The sequence below is a fragment of the Delphinapterus leucas genome, chromosome 6 (genome assembly GCF_059928025.1).
Source record: "Delphinapterus leucas isolate spDelLeu-1000000601 "Yukka" chromosome 6, BTC_Dleu_Yukka2, whole genome shotgun sequence".
NCBI lineage: Eukaryota > Metazoa > Chordata > Mammalia > Artiodactyla > Monodontidae > Delphinapterus > Delphinapterus leucas.
The window spans coordinates 73944732-73971778 of record NC_143134.1 but is presented as its reverse complement, the minus strand read 5'-3'; the positions used below and the strand labels follow the sequence as shown (position 1 = coordinate 73971778).

The window sequence follows — 27047 nt, the reverse complement described above, 5'->3', positions numbered from 1 at the left end:
TCATTCAGAGCTAGTTTTTCTACATACATACAGCAAATTTTAAGAGCTTTATTATTGTTTTTATACAGCACTGCCCTAAACTTATAATTCAGGAAGTTTGGGGGGTAACATTCTTTCACCATTTACTTGGTGTAAATCATTTCTAGTTCTGAACAGTGCCTCTTTGGCAAGGTTTAATTTTACAGTGTGCTTGTGGCTGCATCCATATATATGCTACCGACAAATGTCTCTAATTATTATTTGTTACCAGCTGTGTACTTTACACTGTAGTTGTTGAGTGTTTTATACAGTTGTTAGTTACTAAGAGTAACTATATGTAAACTAAGAGTAAGTTATACGTTTGCTTTTCTTTATTCCACTCGTTTCACTATTGTTTAAAACATGTCAGATTCAGGAAGACACTAAACCTCTTTAAACTCTTATAGACAAGGTTTTTTTCTTGAATCAGTTTTAAAATCCTCCCAACCATTTTGGCTGCTGGCCATACCAGCATACAGTGTGAAAGAATTTTGTTTTAGGGATGACAGCCAGAGAGAAGCCTTCTGGGGCTGTTTGGTTTCCTAGCAGAGCTGCTGGTGTAGATGACAGTGCCGATCGTTCCACTTGGAGAGGCTTAAGCATCTTTGCCAGTTAGAGCTGGAAAGGTGCCCAGGAGATCGTATAGCCCAGCCCCTTCATTTTACATGTAATGAAACTAAAACCCAGCTTGGTTAACTGATGTACTTGAATTCAAAACAGCTGGCAAATGGCAAAGCTCAGGGCTAGGTCACTGAGTTCACACTCTTTTTCTTTGCTCTTCTAGCTATGTCTGTTGTAAAGAAACAGGGCAGCCCAAATACTGCCCTATTAAAATGTAGGGTTAAAATACTTGAAGTAGGAGTATAGAAACCTAATGTCTAGATGTCATGAAATGGTTTAAAAAATGCTTGAAATGCATTTTTTTTTCCAATCAGGCCTGTTCCTACTGATTTTTTTCTTTTTTTTCCCAAAATATGGTTCCAAAGTCCCCTTTTCCTGGAAGCCTCCTAGGCATTCTGAGACTGAGTTGGTAACTCCCTCCTCTTTGCTCACAAGGCACTGTGCACATTCCTGTGTATAATACATGCTTATCATGTTGTATTAGAATTATTCAATTATCCATCTGCCCTCCGCCCTCCCACCTACGGGACTGAACTTCCAGGAGCAGCAGCAGTGTTTTCTTGGACTTCAAGTCCCTAGCACTTGGCAGAGAGTCTGGCACTGTGTGTGCCCTCAGTGTTTTTGTGAATGAATGAATCAACCAACCACTCTCTCATAGACTTGCCCCATCAGTGAATCTTATGCTTTCTTGGACATGAAAATCACCTGGAGGTGCTGGTTAAACATGCATTTTTCCCAGGCCACACCACAAGCGTGGGGCAGGGTCTAAGAATCTGCCTTTTTACTAAGCAGCTGATGACTTCATGCAAATGACCCATAGGCCACGCTTAGCAAGCTCTGCCCAATCATTAATTCCACTGATACTTAGCTCCAGCTGTATATATCACAACACTCTGTCCATCTGAATGAAAGTATAGAGCTTTGCTACCCATCCCATTCTACCATTTCTGACCCCAGAGTAGGGGTAGTGACATTTGCAGAAATAAAGAAGATAATATTTATAAAGCGTTTCAAGTGATTAGAAGAAGGCTATCTTGGCTCATCAGGGAAATATAACATAAATCTAGCATCATAAAAATTATCTTAGACGTGTTGAATTTGATCTGAGACTCAAATGCAGAGAAAACAAAACCCCCATGTAATACCTGCATGGACACCACACCTGTAGGAGCTCTTTCCCTGGTTGGGTTCTCTTATTTGTGTTCCATATCAGTAAATTTAATAGCTGATATTTACATGATTTTTAAAAATCCCCAGTAGTGCATCTATGCCTGCATGGCACTTTATAGGTACACACTATTTTTTTAAATGATGACTTTAAGCAACTTTATAGGAGAAAGAGCTGAATTGGGTAGTTATTAAACTCCCTCTATATAACTACCAGAAACATTTCTGAACCTTCTGGTATATTTATTTATACATATATTGTTGAATATTTGTATTCAATTCATCATATTACTTTTTACTTTTAACTTCTTTCTTTATGTACATTTCCATACAAATATTTAAATGGTAAAATCATATTTCATGTATTTTATGCTGTTATGTACTTAGTGTTCTCCCTAATGTTGGATGCATTGGTTATTTTCAATTATTTGCTATCATATGCAGAGTTCTCATGTTCATTTTTGTTCAAATTATATTCTTGTCTGTATAAATTCCATGGGGTATATTCCCATGAAAGAGTAACGACAGTTTTAGAGTTCTTGTCACATGTTACAGTATTATTTTCCAAAGACATGACACCAATATACAACCCCACAGGGGTTTTCCCACAGCTTGACCAACATGTAATTTTATCATTCCAGCCTGTTTTTGCTAGTTTAAATGTGCGTAGGGCCTCTCCAGAGCTATTTTATTTTGAAGTTCTTTAAGTGAATACAAAGCAATTCATTCCACGTGTGATGATTCAGTGTTTTCATTTTAAGGACAAACAATTCATCTCCTTATTTGACGGTTTTGAAGGGACAGGTTTAATTGCCTTTTGTAGGATTGATTCTGTAGGGATAGGAAATAGGCTTGGGGCAGGCTTGACATGTCAGGGAAAAAGATGAGTTATATAGCTCTGAATCAGGAAGCTTATGTGAAGGGTTGAAACAGGAACTCCAGCTGTTTATGCAGGGCTGGGGAGCAGGAACATTCTGATGGCATTTGATGACAAACGTATTGCAGGGCTTCCCTGGTGGCGCAGTGGTTGGGAGTCCGCCTGCCGATGCAGGGGGCGCGGGCTCGTGCCCCGGTCCGGGAAGATCCCACGTGCCGTGGAGCGGCTGGGCCCTTGAGCCATGGCCGCTGAGCCTGCGCGTCCGGAGCCTGTGCTCTGTAACAGAAGAGGCCACAACAGTGAGAGGCCCGCGTACCGCAAAAAAAACAAAAAAACAAAAACGTATTGCAGCTTTGTTAGACAGCCAACTGTACTTCAAAATGAAAGCAAAACCTGTACCTCCTGCCGTTCTGTGATTCTCTCATGATGCCACTTCATGTTGGCGTGTTCACTTTCATGAACGTTTTCAGATATTCCCAATTCAGGTAGACCCCTCTGGTCTATGACAGGAAAGGCTTGAGAATGGCCAGAAAACTAAAACTCATTATTTGAGAGGCCCTGGGGGGAAGACCTGGAAGCAGAAATCACAGGAGCCGTCAGTCTTATCTGTGAAAAGTCAGCCCAGTCACAGAAAAGGACTTTGCTTGGATGTCTCTGCCCTTCGTGACTATGGTCACCTTCTGAAATAAGCAGATAAGTGATTGCTCTGCTGGCTTGGGCTTCTGTGATGCCAGAAACAAGATACAATGTGGTTTATGCAAGATGGGCCTTTTGTTTTGGATAGTTGCCTAGGCTGTTGATTTTTTTAGAAATGGTGACTGCCAAACCTGTAATGAAAATGAACCTATTGAGCACCAGGGATCAAAATCTGAAAGTTTTCCTCCATTCTTGGTCATGCTAAATTCTTGCCTTCACTCTTGTCTCTGTAGAATACTTACACACACACACACATAGCACACATTTATATCTCTATCAGCTTTATTTAGAAATAATTCAGGTACCACACAATTCACACATATACACAATTCAGTGTTTTTTAGTATATCCACAGAGTTGTGCATGCATCAGAACAATTAATTTTAGAACATTTTCATTACCCCTAAAAGAAACCTCAGTCCCATTACTCTATAGATTTGCTTATTCTGGACATTTCATATAAGGAATTATACAGCATGTGGTCTCCTGGTTTAGCTTCTTCGACTGAATGTAATGTTTTCAGGGTTCATCCATGTTGTGGTATGTATCAGTACTTCTTTCACTTTTTTATTGCTGAATGTAGTCCATGTATGATATACCACATGTTGTTTATCCATTCATCAGGTGATGGACATTTAGGTTGTTTCCACATTTTGGCTACCGTAAATAATGCTGCTATGAGCATTTATGTATAAGCTTTGTGTGGAGTATGTTCTCCTTTTGTTGGATATAAACCTAGGGGTGGGTTTGCTGGGATATATGGGAGCTCTATGTTTACCTTTCTGAGGAACTGCCAGACTGTTTTCCAAAGCAGGTACACAATTTTACATTCCCACCAACAATGTATGACTGCTTCAATTTCTTCATGTCCTCACCAATACTCATTACTGCCCATCTTTTTTTTGGTTTATCCAACCTAGTGGTTGTGAAGTGGTATCTCATTGTGATTTTGATTTGCATTTCCTTGATGGACAGACTACTTACTCCTTATCCTAGTATTTTCTCATACTTTAAAAAAATAGAGAAAGAAAGTACTTCGGGAAATGAAGGAGTACAATTACTACGGGCCGCTGTAACTTCTCTGGGGGTTCACATCTCATTGCATCATAGTGTAAAGGGGCCACTGCTGACAAGAATGTGCTCCAGCCGTTTTCTTCCTTTCTCATGTCCATTCATCATTCAGGATCCTGGAAAGGAGAGAGAATTGTCTTACGTTGGGCTATGTGCCCATCCCTTTGATTTGTGGTTATACCTGTACAACATGAGTGTGCCAATCCTGAAAGGAGATTGAGGTGCTCTTGGGTTGGGAGAATGGATGCCACAGGTGCAGCCAGGACAGGTTTCCTGCCTCTTTCCTGGATGCACCACATTACTAAGATTGGGAGCCAAGCAGGTCATGTCAGAAACCTCATCATGCAGAAAAATTAATAATGATGCCCTAGCATACTTTAAAATGGAGAAAATATAATAAGATTTATTTATAATATTTAAATATTTTATTTTAAGTTATAATTTTAAAAGCGTGTATATCTCTTTGTTGGACATGCAGCATGTTTCAAATAGGGTCTCATTTGATCCTCAATAATGCCAGTTTCTAGTTATTTTCTGTAGTGGCCTCATTGTGGTTTAAGTACACTTTTGTGAACTAGGCTAAGAATCCAGATACCAAAGACTGACTTAATGAGAAAATGTGTTCTGAGTTACAAACAAATGACCAACAAGTGAGCGCACAAAAGTCAACCTGCTCATAATCGGGATATCACTTGTCGGTAACTCCTGCCGGCAGGTGTGCGTAGACAGTGGAGAGTGACTCTCCTCTGCTCGGTTCCCGGCTACAGGGATGTTGTCTGAGGGCTCAGCAGTGTCACTGCGGCTGACTCAAAGGATCACTCACTAGGAGTGGTTTGGAACGAATACAGTCCCTGGAATTCCAGGCAGCATCTCAGGTGTCTGTGGGGAGGTGGAAGTGTTCATTTAACAGGTCGCTGGCATTTTCTGTGAAAGCAGGCAGCGACCATAAGGGCTCAGCTGTTTGAAAGGAGAGTGACTGGTTCAAGATGACGGCTTGGGGTTTAAAGGACTCTCATCAGAGGCCAGATGTCCTCACGTGGAGAAAATGCCTTTGAATGGCCTGGGAAGAAAGAGCCAAGTGCCCTGGATTTTTTCCTTGGGCTGCAAACTCTTCTTCCTCCTCATGCTGTCATCCTTCCAGTATTGGGCAAGAGCCATAACTGCAGGCATCCTGGCTTCTGTGAACTTCTCAAGAGCGTATATCATCACCCAAAAGCTCTAGTGTCTACCCACAGGCCACTGAGGACATTTTAGTCAGTTCTGCCAGTCACCCGGCTAAGGAATAAGTTTTATAACATGCTATCAAAGATTGTATCTATAATTGTGATGGTGTTTTAAAATTACCACTTCATTTAGATTTTTCTGTTTTAACCCAAGGTATTCTTCTGCGGAAATAAGGAAGCAGTTTACCCTCCCACCAAACCTTGGCCAGTACCATCGACAAAGCATAAGTACCTCTGGCTTCCCCTCTCTTCAACTAGTAAGTATGAGTTACAGGTTTGCTTAGAGAATGGTCAAGGGCAGAAGTGCCCAGCGTATACTTTTGCTTCCTGAGTCTTAGATTTTCCCACCGATCCCTTACATCACCAACCACCAGTTCCTGGCTCTGCACTGCTTTTTGACATCAATTCCCCTCTCTCCGTCCACTAGGGCTGGAAATACAAAGCAGATCTCCAGGGACTATGATTCTGAAGTCTCTGGACTCAGTGGACTTCCGGGCTATTTGATTTCACCCAAATTTTGATTCACATTTTGGGGAGGGGAAGGATTAGCCTGGAAACTTAAAACCATTTGTAACATGCTTTTATTGGAAAAAAATGTATTCCCAAATCTGAAAAGTCAAGTTATGAACTTTAAGCTTTTTAAATATTTTTTTTGGAAGTGTAATTTACATACAATAAAATTTCACTCATTTGTAGGTGTTTGAGGAATTTAGCCAATTTATAGTTAACCTGTACTCAGACAAGATATAGAACTGTTTCTTTACCCTGAAAAAGCCCCGTCATGCCCTTTTGCAGTGGGTCTCCTCTCCCAACCCTCAGCCAGCAGCCCTAGGCAATCACCAATACACCTCTGTCATCATAATTTTGCCCTCTCTGGAACTTCATGTCCATGGAATCAGACAGTACAAATCCCCCTTTTAAGTTGAAGATTGCCTACATTTTTATATTAACGCCAATTGTTGAGTGTGTATACATATGTTATGTTATTTGAGGACTAAATGCGAGGCGTGTGCCCAGTGGGTTAAATCTGACTTAAATGAGATAGTTTATAAAACCAGAAGTGAGCCTTCACTTCCTTTGTAAGAGAGCTGCAGCCTCCACTGTACTCACTTCCCCTCACAGCACAGCCCCACTTTCTTGCTCGTTCTCTTGGTTAACTTAAGGAGGTTAGGTTATTTTTTTCTTTCTCACTTATTACTTCAAAACCACTTCTGCTCTTAGAAATTTTGTAACCTTCCACTCGGTTTCCTGTAGCCGCCATTTTGTCTCCTGTAACAGTTTCCACGCCGTGTAACTGTGTGTCTTTTAAAGGTATGTTTACTGGAGTGATTTGTGGTTCTTTCAGTAGGATAATTTGTGTGTTGTGTCACTGATAAATAGTAGTACTAAAAAATGTATAGCACCTTTTACTGCAAGAGGTAACTTTCGATGACAGTTCTTTAAAAAATCTACTTATGACTTCGGTGGCTTGTTCAACTGCCCTTTTTAGTTGTACTTTTCCTGTCTGTTTCAGATCACAGATTATAATAAAAGCACACCAAGGGCATAATGTCCGTGCTTTCAGATGTATTAGATATGCTTTAATCCAAGATAAATTAGATATGCTTTTTGGTTTCATGTGGTGCTGGTATAGATTTCATTGAAAACCAAAAAAAATTTTTTTTAAATTTCTGACTCAAATTGTCTTTCAAAATATGCGAAATGCAGTTAAAAAGTGACTGGAGGGCTTCCCTGGTGGCGCAGTGGTTGAGAGTCCGCCTGCCGATGCAGGGGACACGGGTTCGTGCCCCGGTCCGGGAAGATCCCACATGCCGCGGAGCGGCTGGGCCCGTGAGCCATGGCCGCTGAGCCTGCGCGTCCGGAGCCTGTGCTCCGCAACGGGAGAGGCCACAACAGTGAGAAGCCCGCGTACCGCAAAAAAAAAAAAAAAAAGTGACTGGATACATTTTAAAATCCTAAACAAGGTGCGGGAGATGGGGTTTGGTGCTTTGCTTCTTTGTAAATTCAGACTGCAGCTTTCTGCAATAGTTGTCTTGAGAAATAGTGTGGACCTCACTATTAAGAGGCTTTAAGGAAGTTTAACTCAGAGGCTTTTAACCCCTTAGCTACACACCAGCTGCAGCCTGAAATTTCTTCAGGAGAAATCTTTTTTATTTAAAGTCACAAATTTTAAAAATTGTTTCTTAGTTTTGCAGGCGTTCTTTTGGTAGTTATGCTGCGTCATCAGGTTTTGAGAAAAGTGAATTTGGATGAATTATTTCATTAGCTAGGTGGTAGAGTTAACATGTGGCTTAACTTCTAATAGAATATGTCAAAGAAATAAGCAAAAATGTTTAACTATACATGAATCATGTGGTCCTGTCATAATTTCTACCCGGTTCTATTTGCAAATAAATAGCCTTTAAAATGTATTTCTCCTGGTTAATTCCAGTTTAGTCTTCTGAATATTTTCCCCCAGCACAGTGTGCTGATCCTGCTTCTTCTTGTTAACCGCCTGAAGGGCAGGTGGCATATGAGGGAGCAAAAGTCTGCATTTGATTCCTCTTTTGTTTTTTAAATGCAAGGACTGCTCAGGAAGTCCCAGCACCCTAATGTTTACCTGCTGGTCTTGTTGTAATGTCAGAATGAAGTGGCTGTTCTTTCCCTTGAGTCATCTTCCCGAATGAAGGTTCCTCCAGCAAAAACTCATCCACTTACATGGTGATTTCCCTTTCCCTTAAAAAAAATATTTTGTTTCATAGAAAGATAATGGGACATTTCAGGAAGATTTATTTCTGGCAAGGCAGAGGAGTAGTTTATCACCTAGACTCACCCTGAAGCACCTTTAAAAAAACTTTTCTTAAATGAGAAGCCATAGGCTATTCATTGTATGATTTTAGACAATTGGAAAATTTGATTAAGTGCGTTTTGACCTTTATTTCCCTTACCTTTGTTTATAGAACCACCATTTCAACAACCCCACATGCTGATATAAATGTTTAATTTTTAAAAGTATTTAATTGGCACCATGTTATTTATTTATTTTAATTTAATTTTTATTTTATATTAGAGTTGATTTACAATGCTGTGCTAGTTTCAGGTGTACAGCAAAGAGATTCCGTTACATATATACATATATTCATTCTTTTTCAGATTCTTTTCCCATATAGGTTATTAAAGCATATTGAGTAGAGTTTCCTGTGGTGTATAGTAGGTCCTTGTTGACTTTCTATTTTATATATAGTAGTGTGTATCTGTTAATCCCAAACTCCTAATTTATCCCCCCACCCCCTTCCCCTTTAGTAAGCATAAGTTTGTTTCCGAAGTCTGTTAGTCTGTTTCTGATTTGTAAATAAGTTCATTTGTATCATTTTTTAAGATTCCACATATAAGTGATATCATAGGATATTTGCCTTTCTCTGACTTACTTCACTTAGTATGATAATCTCTGGGTCCATCCATGTCGCTGCAAATGGCATTATTTCATCCATTTTATGGCTGAATAGTATTCCATTGTATATATGTACCACATCTTCTTTATCCATTCATCTGTTGATGGACATTTAAGTTGCTTCCATGTCTTGGTTATTGTAAATTGTGATGCAATGAACATTGGGGTGCTTGTATCTTTTTGAATTATGGTTTTCTCCAGATATATGCCCAGGAGTGGGATTGCTGGATCGTATGGTAGTTCTATTTTTAGTTTCTTAAGGAACCTCCATACCGTTCTCCATAGTGGCTGCACCAATTTACATTCCCAACAACAGTGTAGGAGGGTTCCCTTTTCTCCACGCCCTTTCCAGCATTTACTGTTTGTAGACGTTTTGATGATGGTCTTTCTGACCAATGTGAGGTGAAACCTCATTGTAGTTTTGATTTGAATTTTTCTAATAATTAGCAATGTTGAACATCTTTTCATGTGCTTTTTGGAAACTGGCACCAAGTTATTTAAAACCCAGTCAATTATACCTTGTTGTTGTTTTGCAAGAGGCTGGAACTTGCAGTCAGATGGATCTGGGGTGGAGCATAACTGTCACTTATTAGTTACATAATTTGGGGCAAGTTAAGTAGCCTTGATGAAGGCTTCAGTTTCTTCATGTGCACTACGGGCATAGTAATGCTACCCCTGTTAGGGTTAACATAGAATGATAAAATAGATGCTGTGTACGTAGAGGCTAATGTTGCTGTCTGTTTATTTGGCACTGTGGAGACACTGTGGGAGATTTCAAGATGAATAGGAGATGATTTTGCCTCTTAAGGGCCTTATAATATATTTGGGAAGGCAGATAATACGGAGAATCCATGCTGGCTTTGGGTGTGGTGGGTGTTCAGAGGAGAGAAGATCCAAGACAAAATAGGAGGTAAAGGCTTAAAGGGGGAGGTTGAGAAGATTTAGAGGAAGGTTCTCAGACCTGGCTCTCATTAGAATCACCTGAGACCATTAGACTCATACCTGTGGCCTGTCGTAGAACAATTACATCAAAATCCCTAGAGTTGGGGTCCAGGTATCAGTATTTTAAAGTTCCATGGGACTTTAACATGTGGTACAGGTTGAGGGTCATTTAAAGAACCTATGTGTTGATAGATAGAAGTAGTCCAAATAGGAGGAAGAACATAAGAAGAGTAAAGTTTCTTTTGTTGTCCTGGTGGCTCTGAATTTCAGAAAATGTAGTAAGCGAGGACTACTTGCTAATCCTGTGAATATATTTTTATATAAATATAGCGGATTCTGTCATAAATCTGATAAATCAAGTGAGAGGAAGGTTGCGTTTGATTTTGTGGGTATGTGTGTGTGCATGTGTGTATGTGTGGTGTTACTGGGTTTTTGTTTTTTTAACCCTAATTGTAAATGTTAGCTATGGTGATTGTGTAAACATGCATTTTCAAAGTAGATAAAGTATTTTAAAATTTTGCATTTTTGAATATGAAGAGGATTCACCATTTAGAGTTGGTTTTATAAAACAAAATGCAATGATTACAGACTTGCCCTGGCTCTTTTTGACACTCCTAATACTGCCATCAGAGTCCTTTGTGGCCAGCGCCAAAGAGGGGCTTGTGAATAGAATCACCTGTGCATCACCCATTGGCCTTGGAATTCTCCATTGCCACAGCTATGTGAATAGGTTGGCCAGACCCCCTCTGATGCCAGTCATCTATAAAGGCGAACAACTGTATATTAGTTGTGTTCATTAAGATGAAACCGTATATAGTAAAACTATCTTTCTGATTATTCAAAGTAGAAAGGAGAGTAAAGCATACAAGAGAAGAAAGGTAGGTCTTCTTTGCCCTAAGTTAGAAAGGATTTGAGATACTGTGTGCATGGTTAATAACTTAACTTACATTTTTATAGAGGAAAAGTGTTATTTTTAAAAGTGAGAAGAGAAAAACTTTGAAGTAAAATGGAAGGAATCAGCTGGATCATAACAGCTCTGGCTGAAGAGAAGGATGTAGAAAGCCACATCCTGGATATAAATCAAAACACTATGGCTACACGACATGTTTGTATATAACAGTTACAGGGGAAAGAAAAAAGAAGGTCTCATACCTTGGAAAGCATTCTTTTTTGTTTCGTGTTTAAGCTTCTCTGCAATAAAACAACCTTTTTTTTTTTTAACCACTAAGGATGATCTAAATGGTGGATCACTCGATAAACGTGGTCTTTTTTGTTTTTCTTTTGTGCTTCATCTTTCAAAGAAGTTAGACTATCTTTAGGTTTCATTGATTTCACTGGAGGGGACATGATGGAAAATGAAGATTTCATTACAATTTTCATGCAGATTCACACTGGAAGGCAAAATGAAAGAGTGCCACCCTGCACGCAGAGCGTGAATTTCATTACTGTCACTGTAAAGCAGAGGAATCAAGTCAGCCTTGGTAAGATTAGATTGATGTCCATCATGGCATGTCAGTATCTTCCATGCAGTGGCATCAGTGGAAGATTGCCATTGGTGGAAACAGGGAAGTATTCCTTAATCTAAGCCATGAAGTACTTTGAAATATTGAAGCCAGAGGAACTTTACTGCCTTCTGCTCTGTTTACTTAAAGATAGTAGAGAGCCAAGAGGATTGCTTTCCATATTCATTTACTCAGGAAACATGTACTGGGTCTCACTCTGTGCCAGGAATTGCTGTAGGAGCTGGGGATACAGTAGTGAATGTAACAGAGTGTCTGTCTTCATGAGCTTACATTCTGGAATGAGAGACGTAGACAAATAAGTGAATGTAGACTCTCTCAAGGGGTAGTAAGTGCTTTGAAGAATGAAACGTGGATAGGGAAGAGAGTGACACAGAAGAGAGCACTATATTTTAGATCGAGTGGTCTGTGGAGGCTTGGAGGTCTGGAAAGGAGACACTTGGGAAGAATTCTGAATGAACTTAACAGGTATTTGAAGGAAGAATATTCGATTTAGAAGGAACAGCAAGAGCCAAGTCCCCAGAGCAAGAGCATATGGCATGCTCCAGAAACAGGAAGGATGCAGACTGTGAGCTGAGAAGAGTGGGCAATAGGAGATGAGATCGAAGAGGAATCAAGGCTGGGTCATCGGCCTCAGAGGCCATGGGAGAACTTTGTCTCTTACTTGGATTAAGATGGGAAGTCACTGGAAGCACAGACTCAGCACCATCAGAATTTTTATTATAAAGGTTGCTTATAGGGTTCTTTTTATAAAGATCACTCTGGCTGCTAAGTGAAGAATAGACCGGGGTGGGGAGGGCAGTTAGGAAATTGTCACAGTAACTCAACAAAACAACGGTGGTGCTTTGGAATAGGGTGGTGGCAGTAGAAAAGGTGAGAAGCGGTTGGATTCTGGATATATTTCAGAAGTAAAGTGGATAGGATTTTCTGATAGATAATATGCAGGATGTAAGAAAAAGAGACAAATCAACGTTGACTCCAGAGATTTTGCCCTGGGCAGCTGGCGGAGTGGAATCGCCACTTGCTGAGATGCACAGACCTGGAAAATACGGGAAGAGCAGATCGGCAGGAAAGTGAAGTAATTTTGAATTTGTGACGTTTGAGAGGCCTGTTAGATCACCAAGGTGCAATGCTGAGATGTAATTGGAAAAATGAACCTGACTCTCAGGGCAAAGGTAGAGGCTACAGATATATAGCTATAATTTTAAAAAGAAAGAAAAAGAAGGTATTTAAAGTCATGCACATAGATGAGATCATATGGGAGTAAATTCAGATTGGGGAGAGAAGCTCTTTTAGGACTGAACCCTAGGGCTCTGCAAAGGAGAAGGAGAACCTAGGAAAAGTCATGTCCCAAAGGTAGAGTGACCAAGTGTCTGTTCCAGTTTGCTGGACTGAGGGGTTTCCTGGTCCATGGACTTTCAGAGATTGGGACACACTAGGACAGTTGGTCCCTCTCCACGTGAAGAAAGTGTTTCAAGAAGGAAAGAGTGATTAACTGTTCAGTGCTATAGATAAACCAGGAATGAGCGACAGCCACTGAATTTGGCAACATGGAAGTCTTAGGTGACTTTGACCAAGACTCGTCTCTCATGAACAGCCAAGTTGATTTGAAGACCACCCACCACAGGGATAGACATGCATGAGGGTACAAGGCCAGGGCATTTGGAAGCATCATGCCTCTTCCCCTAGCCCCACCCAAAGCGGCATGAAGCGTCCCCAGTGTTGTAACAAAGGACCCAGGTCTTTTGTGATTACCTGTGTGATTTGGACCAAGTTATGTAACTTCTCTGTTTTTCGGTATCCTTATTTGTGAAATATTGTGCAGATTTGTTATTTTAATCATCTATCAGTGTGATGGCGGCATACTATGCTATGCTAAGGCTACATAGATTAATTTTAAACAGACATGGTTCTGATGCTGTAGAAGTTTTCAGCTTCAAAACAAATTGAATCCTACCCCGTGTCAGGAGAACTAGCCCTTGATGTGCATTAGGGGACAAGGAAAAACTTGAACCCTCTTCATTAAAAATGAATATTTGTCTCTGAATAATTTAAGCTTTTAGAGTATTTATACTTTTTGTGTATTTCTAGTCTTCTATGGATCAGACATCTGAAGAAAATAGCTAGAAAGAAAGACCGCACGAATCTTCACTAGAGGAGTGTTGAAAATTGATTGAGGTCATTGACTATGTCTCCTTGGCCTAGTGCTGGACTGCTTAGGACCCCAGCGAGTATTTGTTGAATGAGTGAAAGTTGGTGTATTATTCTAGATTCAACCAGAGCAGTGGAACTGGCAGGACATGCATCTTCATGTTTATTAAGGAATTGATTACAGGGAATTGGTTTACCCACTGGTGGTGGCTAAGCAAGCCTGAAGTCCACAGGGCATGAGCTGAAGCCTGGAGCCCTGAACTTCCAGAGAGCCTCCACTCTCTGTGAAAAGACATCCAACTGATTGAGTCAGGCCACCCAGGCTAATCTCCCTTTTGATTATCTTAAAGTCAACTGGTTAGAGACTTTAATTACATGGGTAATATCACTTCACACCTAACTTGGTGTTTGATTGTATCAGTAGGTGTGTGTATGCTACAGAATAGCTGCAGTCTCCCTTCTGTCCTCCAGTTCTGGCAAGAGAAAACCCCGGTAGCCAACCACGACTGGAAGAATACTAGGAAGGGAATTTGGAAGAATGTAGCTCTGCTGAGCCAAGTTGACACATCACAAAGCCATCACAATCAAAGCCTGATTTAGGATAATTTGCAGTCTTAAGTTGTTTTGTTTTTAAAAATAGGTTTTTTGTGTTTGTTTTTATTTTGATTATTTAGGGTTTTTTCTTATATTATTTTAACAAATGATAGACATGATATGATAATTCCTTGTATAAGATGACCTTGAAATTACTTTGGATCATACCATTTAAACTAGTCTTGAGTCTCCACTGACTAGGAGGCCACATATAACTCAGTAGCAGAGAAAACAGAAATAGTAAATTTTCCCATTTGGCTTTTATGCTCCCAAGAGCCCAAGGGACTGACCTCAGAACATCCCCCTCCAGCACCATTCCCAAACTTCAGCCCCCAATGAAATGCAAAGCCACTGTAAATCTCTTCAATATTTGTTTACCCCAAATGTGTGTATGTGTTAATTGCTTAATAATAAAACCTACTCTTCTTTTTTCTTTTTTAAAACTTACTCTTGAGATTGACTTCAGATAGTTTAGAGAACAGAAATCTCTTTTGGTTCCTGGTTATTTGAATATGCAAGAGGAACAACTTGCTTGGAGGCCTAGATAACAGTAGTTGGCCTCTCCACCCACTTGCCAAGAGCAGGACCAGTTTACATCTCTTTTGCAATGAACAGTTTCCTCCCTTGTTAGTTTCAGCATAGAAAGCGTAGTGGTGACTCGTTATTACATGCCAGCTTATGTGTAGTGCTAGAATGATACTCAAGAATTCTATCATTATGGCTTATTCTTATCGCCTGTTCAGTCCTGAAGTAGATTCAGACCGTAAGAGTTTATGACTTTATGATCAACTGTGTTTATTGCTTTTGGCACATTGCTGCACAGTTAGTGCTCAGTGATGACACTGTATTCTTTGTCATAGCTCCCCCCTCCAAAGATAGCATTATTTTGTATGTGAGAAGGTGGCAAGCTTCCCCATCTCACAGTTGACTCAAGGTCTGGGGAAAGAGGCATGAGAGTAGCTTCCTGTATTCATCTTTATCCCTAAGGGCCAACTCAGTGACTTGCATTTAATAGATGTTCAGCAAGTAATTGAACTTGCTGATGAAGTTCAAAAACGGAGTCAGCTATCCTTTGCGCCGCCCCCCAGCTCGTCGGCAGCCTGTCCTGTAGGTAACAGGTGCCAGTATCAGCCAGGTTTTTCTTATCCCTTGTGGCTTTGAATTTTAGGGACATAATAAGTATAATACTTTGGCTGGACCTAAATTTTTTTCTCTCTGATGATTTCACACAAATGCCATTTCTCTGTGGAAGCTTCTACCCGCTATTGGTTGGCCAAAAAGTTCCTTCGGGATTTTTTCCATTAAGACGTTACAGAAAAACCCGAAGGAACTTTTTGGCCAACCCAGTAGTTATTAGTGCTAGTGTCACATTGTTTCAAATGTGCTTCAGTATAATTTTTCAGTATATCTCTTCAATGCCTCTACTCGAATAATTGATACTCTTCCTGATAAATTTATGTTTAGTATCACTTTAATCAGTTAATTACTTCACTATTATTACTTTGAGAAGCCAATCTCATGAGAAGTTCAGGGTGGAACTTGTGCGTGGTGGCAGATGGATTTATTTTACTCTCTTCTGAACACACTTACCACTGCCTTGTGTTTAATTATTTCTGGAAATCCAGATTCCCTGGAAAGCCTGCAAGAGAAAACAGAATTAGGAGCCTGCCTAGGTTTGAATTCCAGATGGGCTACTTCCCAGCTATGTAAACATGGGCAAACTATTAAATATCTAGCCTTCAAAGTCCTCATCTGTAAAATGAGGGTAATAAAAGAGTGTACTTTACAGAGTTCTGGTGAGGATTTAATGAGATACTGTCTAGAGTGACCTAGCACAACTTCTTGGCACATCATGCTCAACAGTTTTTAATTCAAGGGTATAAACTTTACAGTAATAAGGTTGAGTATGCAAACAGTGCAATCTCTTCGTTTCGAGTTGAAGTCATTTCAGTCCCTGCCCCTGAACTCTGTGCTGTGTTGTGATAAGGAGTGGAAAGTCTGCTTTCTCCTTCGGGGTTGGTCTTATGTAAGCCTGCAGTAGATTGTTTTTTGTTCTGTGCGTGGATAATGCCTGTTGTTCCCTCTGGCAGAGGTCAACAATGTCTTTTTGCAAACTGTCCCCACCTGGCTTCTGCATAGCCTGATCTGCAGTTCTCTGAGCCCCTGGTGGTCCCAGCTGCTTCATCTTGAGAGGCCCCTCTAAGGACTTTGGTCCTCTCCTTAGCTGACTTCCAGGTCCCCAGTCAGAACCCACGGAAAGAAACTTCCTTGTCCTCAGTCACACTTTGTGGGAGCCTTGGGGAACCAGGGGAGTGTCTGTGCTCTCTCCTACTGAAGAATGTCCTGCTGCCTTCTCTTCTGCCCCTTTTGGTCCTGCTGGCATAGGGCATGATGTAAGTCAGCCACTTCAGGAATCTCAGACAAGGAGGGCATGTTTGCTCACTTCCCAGCTTTGTCCTCACTCTTTCACGTGTCACTCAGGTCTCCACCACCACCAGGGACACAAAGGTGGGAGGAGACGGGGCAAGCCACACTTACCTTCTCTAATCTTCTTGCCTCTTCCATGGCACTTTTTTCCTCTTCTCTAACCTGGAGCCTTACATCTAGCCTGGTGTATGGTTTCAGGGTGATGAAAAACCGGTTTGGTCAGCATTTCCTTTAGATCTGTCCTTGTTTCAGAGCGAGGCAGTACAAGTCAAGAATCTGGGGTGTTTGTTGGAGTGATGACTCCAAATAGTCTGCCATAAATGAACACCACAGAGCTGCTGTTATTATTATTATTACTACTACCACTACTACACACGTCAACTTGATCTAAGTGATTCTTTTACTCCGTTAAGGCAGTGGCTTCCTAAGTCTAAGTAGACTTCACAAGCTAGAAAAAAATATTTGTTGAATTGGCAACTTGCACCTGAGGAAAATTATTTTTTAAATTACCACCTACTTCTATCATTTCTTTTATACCCCCACTATGGAAGGATATAATTGAAGGGACAAAATAAAAAAAGGCAATCCTTTCCAAGCAAGTACAGTCAGCCTTATGAAAACTCAGCCAGTTGCCCTTAGTTTGCTCATTTAACTGCAGTCAGTGAAAATTCTTCCCAACCGGCACCAGGCAGTGCAGCAGCGTTTGGAAATTACTGCCTTGGAGTGTCCCAGACACCCAGCCTGGTTCACTGTGGGCCGTGATTACGAATGAAGTGCCTTCAAGAATCAATGTATAGGATAACTCAGGCCAAAGAAAGCACTGTACCTAAATACTCAGACAAAAGGACTGTCGAGTTTGCCTGAATCTCTAGAAAATTGCCTCCGATTCGCCGCTTCACTGTATTTGGGTAAACGTGGCCTCAGAGAGCTTTTGTGTGAGAAATTATAAAAATGCAGCAAAGCCTAGTGATCTCATTTTGGATCTTCTCAGGAATCCTCATCAAGATGCAATTAGGGCTTCCCCGGTGGCGCAGTGGTTGAGAGTCCACCTGCTGATGCAGGGGACACGGGTTCAGGCCCCGGTCCGGGAAGATCCCACATGCCGCGGAGCGGCTGGGCCCGTGAGCCATGGCCGCTGAGCCTGCGCGTCCGGAGCCTGTGCTCCGCAACGGGAGAGGCCACAGCAGTGAGAGGCCCGCATACCACACACACACACACACACACACACACACACGCAAAAAGATGCAATTAAGAAGAGAAAAATTCTACCTTGGGGTGTGATTTTAATTACTCACTGTGTTCTGACTTGACTTTCCATGCTGTGTTTCTTTTCCTTTGCATATCACCACTTCTGTGTTTGACAGCTTCTCTAAAGACAGCCCCACTTAGTTGTACATGAGGAGCGAAGCACTTACTGGGAGGAGAGGGAGGACAGGGCACATATCTCCTGTCGCCTTAGTGCTTTTACCCTAAACAGTGGGGGAACCTCTTTTTCCTTTCCCTGCCCCCAGCCTCAGTTTTATGACCCGGTGGAGCCAGTGGACTTTGAAGGACTTCTGATGACACACCTGAACAGCCTGGATGTGGAGCTTGCCCAAGAGCTGGGAGACTTCTCCGAAGATGACTTGGACGTGGTGTTCACGCCGAAGGAATGTCGAACTTTGCAGCCCTCTTTGCCAGAGGAAGGGTAAATTCCTTTCTTAAAATGTGGATGGGATTATGATGATCATGCCTGTTCTTGGTTAGGGAGAGATGCCCTAATTCTGGACTTCTCTTACAAGTAACATGACTCAGATCTATCAAGATGTGCAGGATGACTACTGTGGCACTGTCACCTACATGTAGATAGATTTTGAACTGGTTTGACCAGAGGCTTTGAAAAGCCATGTGGGGACTAAGCCAGTTAAAGGGCTGCAGTGGAACAAAATCGACTGCTTAAGAAGAGGTGAAGAGTGCAGGCTCTGGACCCAGACTGCCCGGGTCAGCTCAGTGACTGTGGGCGAGTCATGTGACCTCAGGAGGCCTCAGTTTTTCCATTTGTAAAAATAATAATCATTGAAATGCCTCCGTTCAGGAGCATTTTAATTCTTTCCATATATGAGACTGGATCAAGTCACAAAAGTAAGTCCGATCCACATTTCTTGAGCATCTACTATGTGCTGAGAACTGGGGTAAAAAGATGAATAAGGCAAAGTTCTTTCTTGTGAAGCAAGTCTTGTCAAGCGGAAAAACAATGGGGAAAGCTCTGTAGTGTGAATATGTGAATAGCTGCTTAGGGTTGAGTTTCTACAGTGGGTTAATGGATGTGTTTACAGGTGTCAGCATTAGCCCTCAGTATCAAATGATGGAATTATATTTAGATGAAACTCCTGTTATTTCCATAGTGTAACAAGCAATGTCTCTTTGGAGATTTAGGATGAACTTTTATTTGCATTCATCTTCAAAACCAAAGATTCACATCCTCCTGAGATTTTCAACCTTCTCCTCTTCCCCAAAAAGTCCTGGAAGTGAGATCATGAAACACGGCCCCTGCCCTCATTATTCGGGGATATTCCAGTTCTATTTTGGATTTTATTTCATCACAGTTTAAGAAGGTTAGATGACAGTGATAGGGTATTATTTGACCCTTTGCTCTTTGTTTAGACAGTTCTCATTCATATAGAAGAGCTGACCATATGCTCTTCTCTAACATTTTGAAGATACTCACTCCCTAGAAAACAAGATCATGGTGATTCTTGGGAATCATTTTTCCCTGTTGTCAGTCCATTTATTCAGATGTGACTTTCATATAGGTAACATCTATTATAGTTCCCTTTGGTAGAGAATAATTTAATTTCTTTGTGTAAAATATATGGTTAATTGTCTTCAAATGAGATCAGAATCTTGGAAAATCCTGTTTAAAATACTTAAAATAGAGCTTCCCTGGGCGCGCAGTGGTTGAGAGTCCGCCTGCCGATGCAGGGGACACGGGTTCGTGCCCCGGTCCGGGAAGATCCCACATGCCGCGGAGTGGCTGGGCCCGTGAGTCATGGCCCTGAGCCTCTGTGTCCGGAGCCTGTGCTCCGCAATGGGAGAGGCCACGACAGTGAGAGGCCCGCGTACCGCAAAAAAAAAAAAAAAAAAAAATACTTACAATAAGTTTACAGGTAGGAGGATTTGGATTCTTTTTTGAAATATGATAGAAAAGGTAATTTTTTTCTTAACATCAGGTTTTTTTGTTTTTTGCGATACGCGGGCCTCTCACTGTTGTGGCCTCTCCCGTTGCGGAGCACAGGCTCCAGACGCACAGGCTCAGCGGCCATGGCTCACGGGCCCAGCCGCTCCGCGACATGTGGGCTCCTCCTGGACCGGGGCACGAACCCGTGTCCCCTGCATCGGCAGGCGGACTCTCAGCCACTGCGCCACCAGGGAAGCCCTTAACATCAGTTTTTGAGCATAATATTGCCTCGTCACCAGAATTGATAACTAACACGTTATCTGTCTGATGGCTTTCAAATACCCTCTACTGTTTCAATCGTTGCCCAAAAGTCTTGTGTATAATTAAAGCCCAGGAAAGTATCATCATAATGAGAGTAAACGACAGCTGACTCCTGTTGAACCCCAGTGCCTATCCGAGAACATGATATTGAGCTGTGATAGTGCAGTGGGTGTAAACCTGCGCTCCCAGGCGAGTGGCCTGGGGTCAGTTCCCTGCTCTTCCACTTGCTGAGTGTCTTTGAGAAAGATCTTTTCATCTCATCCCTCTGCAAAATGAAAATAGTAATAGCGTCTGTTCTATGGAGCTGATTGACATTAACTGAATTCATACATGTAGAGGGATTGCATCAGTGCCTAGTGCAGAATGAGTGGCACACAAGTGTGAACTATCACACGTAGGTCTTATTATGTGCCAGACGCTTTTCTAAGCACTTCACACACTGACTTCATCTTCATCACAGCTCTCCAGGGGAGCCCTGCACGATTACTATCACCACTTACAGTGAGGAAACGGAAGCACAGAAGGGTTGAGTGACTGGCCCAAGGTCTCGTAAGGAATGGGGCTGGGATTTGAGTAGTCAGGGCCCAGGGACCACATGTCTGACTTCTACAGTATTCCATCTAAAACTAACAGCCAGTCCACAAGGTGGGTACTGTTCTTACCCTCTTTCTACAAACCAGAAAATTAAAACTTAGAGCACTTAGACCTATCTATCTGTAGTACCAACACATTTGGGAGAACAGCAAAAAAAACCCCAAAACAAACAAACAAAAATAACCTTTGCTACTGTGGGGAAGTAGTGATTTCTAAATTTCCAGACTCGGAAGCACTCTAAGAGTTTCTCTCATGACCCACTCTATGCAGTAGACAAGAGCTGCCCAAATTAATAATCACCAACCAAAGCCAGGGCCTGCCAGCTCCTCAAAGTACAACTCCTCTTCTTCATGGCTTTCAAAAAGGAAAACATGCATGTCCTAACAGGGTTACACATGAGCAAAAAATATGCCCAGATTACCCCGGAAGAGACTGGTATTTATACTTATTCTTCTTGTTTTGTATGTGATTACAGCTAGTTCTACCTGTCTTGTGTCGGAATGCCTTCAGGGATAGATAATAATCTAATGCGATTCTATGTAATAAAGAAAACCCACAAAGCATAAAATGCCAACGTTTGTCTCATCAAAGTAAAAATGTTACTGCCTCAGGAATACTTCAGACACTTGAGAGGATTGGATAACAATGCCCTTCCCATTCTCAGTTGATACGGATTTGAAATCATTCTGCTGTCCTTGGTTATGATAAAGGATTGCTTTGTTGTATTTACCTGGTAATAACTTTTTTATGTTGTTTTCCACCTCATTAGGGTTGAACTGGACCCTCACGTCCGGGACTGCGTTCAGACCTATATTCGGGAGTGGCTAATTGTGAATCGGAAGTAAGTTCGTTTTTTTCCCTCTTTACGTATATACTTACTTTATATCGTTACCTTTTTATAACTTTTTTAAAAAAAATTAATAAACTTTTTTTAGAACAGTTTAGGCTTACAAGAAAATTGATTAGAAAGAAGTACTGAGAGTTCTCATATACTACCTCCCACACACATTTCCCCCTATTATTAATGTATTGGGTTTTTTGGTGTGTGTGAGGTTTTTATGTCCTTGAATGACCATGAATATTGATTTTGGGGATTCCAAATAAATTTTAGCAAGTAGGCAAATTTGCAAATGCAAAATCCATGAATAATGAGCATTGAGTGTATCTTGTATCACTCTCCTGCTCAAACACCTTCTAAGGCTCTCTATTTCCTACTATATCAAATATAAACACCACCTGCTTGCCTTTCAAGGGCTTTAATAATCTGGCCCAACTCTATCTATTAAAACGTATTTCCCTTAACTCCTGGAGCCCCTTCCTTTCTCTGAGCCTGCGTCTCTTCCTCACTGTTGCACCACATGACTGACTCAGTCCTCCCTCCACACCTTTGCTCTTGCTGTCTCCCCTCTGGGCATGCTCTCCCTTCTTTCATCTGTCTACCCAATCCTACCTGTGGATAAAAGATCATATCAAATTTCTTTTTTCTTCGTGCAGCTTTCTCTGACTAATTTATCCTTCCTTGGATGAGTCTTACTTAAGTGTGGAATATTTGGTACAATTGATGAGCCAGTGTTGATCCATTTTTTTTTTTTTTTTTTTTTTTTTTGCGGTACGCGGGCCTCTCACTGTTGTGGCCTCTCCCGTTGCGGAGCACAGGCTCCGGACGCGCAGGCTCAGCGGCCATGGCTCACGGGCCCAGCTGCTCCGCGGCATGTGGGATCTTCCCGGACCGGGGCACGAACCCGTGTCCCCTGCATTAGCAGGCGGACTCTCAACCACTGCGCCACCAGGAAAGCCCAATCCATTATTATTAACTAAAGTCCATAGTTTACAGTAGGGCTTATTTTTTGTGTTTACATTCTGTGGTTTTGACAAATGTAAAATGACGTTTATCTACCACTGGAGTGTCATACCGAATAGTTTCACTGCCCTAAAAATCCCCTCTGTGCCCTCTGGTCCTCCCTTCCTGGCAACCACTTATCTTTTTACTGTCTCCATAGTTTTGCCTTCTTTCTCTGTGTGTTTTTGTGGCTTGATAGCTCATTTCTTTCTTCGCTGAATAATATTCCACTGCATGGATTTACTATAGTTTGTTCATCCATTCACCTACTGAAGGAGAAAGTTACATTTTAAACACAAAGAATAGAGCCCTTTTATTTCTATTCTGATGAATTCCTGGGGGGTGGGGGTGGGGATTAATGAATGGAAATTTGGCCTCAGATTCAAAGGGCACATTTAAATTTATGACCAAGAAATAAATTACTTGCTTGCCTTCTAGTCAAAAAGGCCCTTCTCTCCTGGGTTAATTAAATGTTCTATGACATTGTCCTGAGCTTTTTGTCTCCATGCCAATGACCTGGAGAGTACCCTCTAATGAGAAGCACCTACCCACACTGGAATTCGCAACCTGTATGTGTGTACGTGTTGGGGAGCTGTCTGGGGAGAGTCTGCAATCAGGGGCACGCCCCACTAGAGAAACATCAGAGAACCTGTGACAACACGCAAGTAGTTTGAAATTCTGATATCCTCACCTCTCCTATACTCCAGTAAGAATTACCGTTCTGTGGGATAAATGATGAAAGACTTTGGAGGTTGGGTTTTATCCAGCTCCTGGAAGGGTACCATTGAATTTGTGGTGATGTGTTTTGGAGTAATGTCAGTATGCATACTATTTTCAGTAACTGAGAAAGAGAAAGCTTCACTTGTATAAAGTAATTAAGAGAAAGTTAGATGCTAATCCATCATCTGTTCTAACTTGAATAGAAAACCAAGTTTGCCGGGCAGTCAAATAAGATTATACTTTGCTGGTAATAAATAAAAGATTTCAGAACAAGTTGTTCTCATGCTTTTAAATGTTATAATTAGAGGTACTTTCTGGATATGAAGGTTTGAAAGAAATCTGAGAAGGGGCAATAAATAGAAAGGTCCATTTTACTACATTTGGTTTTTATTTTCTATTTGGGACACTGCACTTTTTCATTCTTCATGGCAATTCCCATTGGAATTTTTTTTCTCTATCTTGAACAAACTTAAAGGACTCTTTTTAGAATACTCATTGTAAAAATTTTGGAGATCATAGCGAAACAAAAAGAGAAAACAAAAATCACTCCATTTCACTATAGACACATAACCACCATTAACATTTGATGTGTTGCCTTTGAATCATATTTCTTTGTATATATTTGCATAAAAATTAAGTCCGATTATGATACTATTTGGCAGCATGCTTTTTCAGTCTTCACACTAAGTGGTAACTATCTCCTTGCTATTAAATATTATTCCTCAAGACAATTTTTAATGGTTGTATAATGTATTTATACAAAAATTTATTTAAACAATTTTAATGTTTAGATGATCCCCTGTTTTTCAGTGTTATACCCAGTATAGCAACATTCTTGTGTATAGTTATGGTTTTTTTCCCTTTGGAATAAATTCCTACAAGAGGAGTTTCTGTGTGTTTAAGTGTATGCACAAATTTAAGGATTTGGGAATAATATATCAGAAAGATTATTAGCAAGATATGCGTGAATCCTCAAGAATATTGGATGTTATCTTTTAATAAATTTCCAATTTTATTTGTAAAATGGCTGTCTTTTATTTGCATTTTCTTTGTTTCAATTTGGTATCTTTTTTTCCATAAATTTATCGTCCGTTTGTAAGTTTTCCTTGTTGCTCTGCTTATTCATTAAATTTGTGCATCTCTATTACTGTATTTGTCTGGTCTTGTTTATCTTTAGGGCTGCTTTCATTCGGTAAGGATATTAACCCTTTGTATGTCATATAATACAAATTCCTTACCCAGGATACTCTTTGTCTTTTAAATTTGTTTATAGTTTTTTAACATTCAAAATTATTTATTAGTAAAATCTATATTGACAGTTTTCCTTATGATTTATAGTTTTGCTGTCATGCTTAAAATTTAATCCATGAACCTAGTATTATTTACTAGGAATTTAGGATTAAAATGTTAAACTAGACCATTAGCCACTTTGATTATTGCTTCCGTTCCCTCATGTGTCTCCATTTGTTTTTATCTCTTCTGTAGGAACAGTGGTTTTTCATATATTTATTCTGTGCAAGTTTTGTATCTTTTTATTTTCACAAAACAAAGCAATGTCTGTTTTAACTTTATGTTTGGCAACATACTGAGGATGGGGATTGTCATTGGCCCCGTTATCTGCGCACTTGGGTAACGGACCAGCTTGTTCCCCAGAAATTAGCTAATGGACAGGTAGATGTGTGCAACGTCGAAACTCGTTGTCAGTTTCTGGCAAGCTTTGACTAGTGTTCAACTGAGGAAGCACCTTTTCCAACCCCACTGTTTGACCTTTTGGTACTCTAAATTTGATACTCTAACATAAAGGCTATAATTCCTATTGAACAGTCCTCCCAGGATCATTCTGCCCTCACGTGCATCCATAGTATTTTATTTGTGGGGAGAATCCAATACACTCTTCCAGGTGCCCTTCATCTCCCAACCCTACATACATATTCAGCTAGTTGTTTTCTATGAGTTGTTTCTGTATGGTTGCAGAGTGATGGTAGAAAGAGAAAGGCAAGGAAGGTAGTGGTTCTGGTGGTAGTTCATTTCAGTAAAACCAGGTGGAACCTGTGAATGGCTTCATAGATAAGCCACTACAATGAAGAAGGAGAATTTAGATTCCTGACTATTATAGACATTGACTGTTCGGGGACTGGCAGGAAGGAAAGTACATAGTGCCTTCCTCTGCATTGCCCTTTGGGGAGGCAAAGTATGGTACATCCTTCTCTTTCCAGCTGCATCTGATCCACAGAGATTCTGTCTAGACTTCGGCATTAAGTTATCTGTTTTGGTGAGTTTCCATTTTTTCTGTGTCTTCATAGGCAGGGAAGTTGGAGAAAGTCACAATAGTGGTTGCTGACCAGTTGTTAATTAGCAGTTAATGAGCTCTCCTTTGAATTTGTTATTTTATGTGCTAAATAATGTAAGCTTGTGTTTTGTTTTGTTTTGCGGTACGCGGGCCTCTCACTGTTGTGGCCTCTCCCGTTGCGGAGCACAGGCTCCGGACGCGCAGGCTCAGTGGCCATGGCTCACGGGCCTAGCCGCTCCACGGCATGTGGGATCTTCCCCGACCGGGGCACGAACCCGTGTCCCCTGCATCGGCAGGTGGACTCTCAACCACTGCGCCACCAGGCAAGCCCTGAAGTTGGTTTTTGTTCTGTGCGGAAGACACCAGACTCATTGAGGTGGCTAAAGTCAGGGCTGTGCCCTTCTGTGTACTTGGCCAGAGGCAGCCCTGTTGAGGGAAGGAGTGAGGAACAAATATGTGTTTTGCATCAACTGCGGGTCTGGCCTGCCCTAGGCACTGGGGATGCAGCTGTGAACAAGACAGAGGCAGCGCCCTTTACAGAGCTCAGGATCTAGGAGGGCAGAAAGCACTAGATAAGAGTTGGAAGGGGAGCACCCCGCAGCGCTGTAGACGTCTTTAATGAGATGGTTTAACTTGGTTGGGGGCATCAGGGAAGGTGTCCCCAGAGAATAATAATGATAATAAACAGCCTTTATTGTGAAAAAATGTGTATATGTATTCTTTTTCATATTCTTTTCCATTATGGTTTATTATAGGATATTGAGTATAGTTAGCTGTGCAATACAGTAGGACCTCGTTGTTTATCTATTTTGTATATAGTAGTTTGTATCTGCTAATCCCAAACTTCTAATTTATCCCTACGCCCCTCTTCCCCTTTGGTAACAATAAGTTTGTTTTCTATGTCTGTGAGTCTGTTTCTTCTGTAAATAAGTTCATTTGTATCACATTTTAGATTCCACATGTAGGTGATGTCACATGATATTTGTCTTTCTCTGTCTGACTTCACTTAGTGTGATAATCCTCTGGGTCCATCCATGTTGCTGCAAATGGCATTCTGTTCTTTTTTGTTTGTTTTTTTGGCTGCGTTGGGTCTTCGTTGCTGCGCGTGGGCTTTCTCTAGTTGCGTTGAGCAGGGGCTAGTCTTCGTTGCAGTGTGCGGGCTTCTCATTGTGGTGGCTTCTCTTGTTGTGGAGCACGGGCTCTAAGCACACAGGCTTCAGTAGTTGTGGCGTGCGAGCTCAGTAGTTGCGGCTTGTGGGCTCTAGAGCGCAGGCTCAGTAGTTGTGGTACACGGGCTTAGTCGCTCTGCGGCATGTGGGATCTTCCCGGGCAAGGGATCAAACCAATGTCCCCTGCATTGGTAGGCGGATTCTTAACCACTCCGCCAC

The 27047-nt window shown here is 41.2% G+C and overlaps 1 protein-coding gene and 1 long non-coding RNA gene across 5 annotated transcripts in view; one reads left to right on the top strand and one right to left on the bottom strand.

The window, feature by feature from the left end:
* Positions 1–27047, top strand: part of DOCK8 (dedicator of cytokinesis 8) — a 224196-nt gene that overhangs the window by 47364 nt on the left and 149785 nt on the right. For 3 of the 4 annotated variants that reach the window (XM_089913260.1, XM_022573565.3, XM_089913262.1), the window contains exons 2-4: positions 5828–5930; positions 18249–18424; positions 21579–21650. In XM_089913260.1, coding sequence (XP_089769386.1) covers positions 5828–5930; positions 18249–18424; positions 21579–21650 — 351 coding nt within the window. Of the gene's footprint in view, positions 1–5639; positions 6985–18248; positions 18425–21578; positions 21651–27047 lie in introns of those variants that run through there. The other variant, XM_089913261.1, reaches the window with a different exon arrangement.
* LOC149748972 (uncharacterized) lies at positions 221–18843 on the bottom strand. Its single transcript, XR_016393564.1, has 5 exons — positions 18033–18843; positions 16849–17048; positions 15901–15949; positions 3083–4566; positions 221–2959 (listed from the first exon to the last, which is right to left on the bottom strand). It is a non-coding gene; the product is annotated as an uncharacterized LOC149748972 (long non-coding RNA).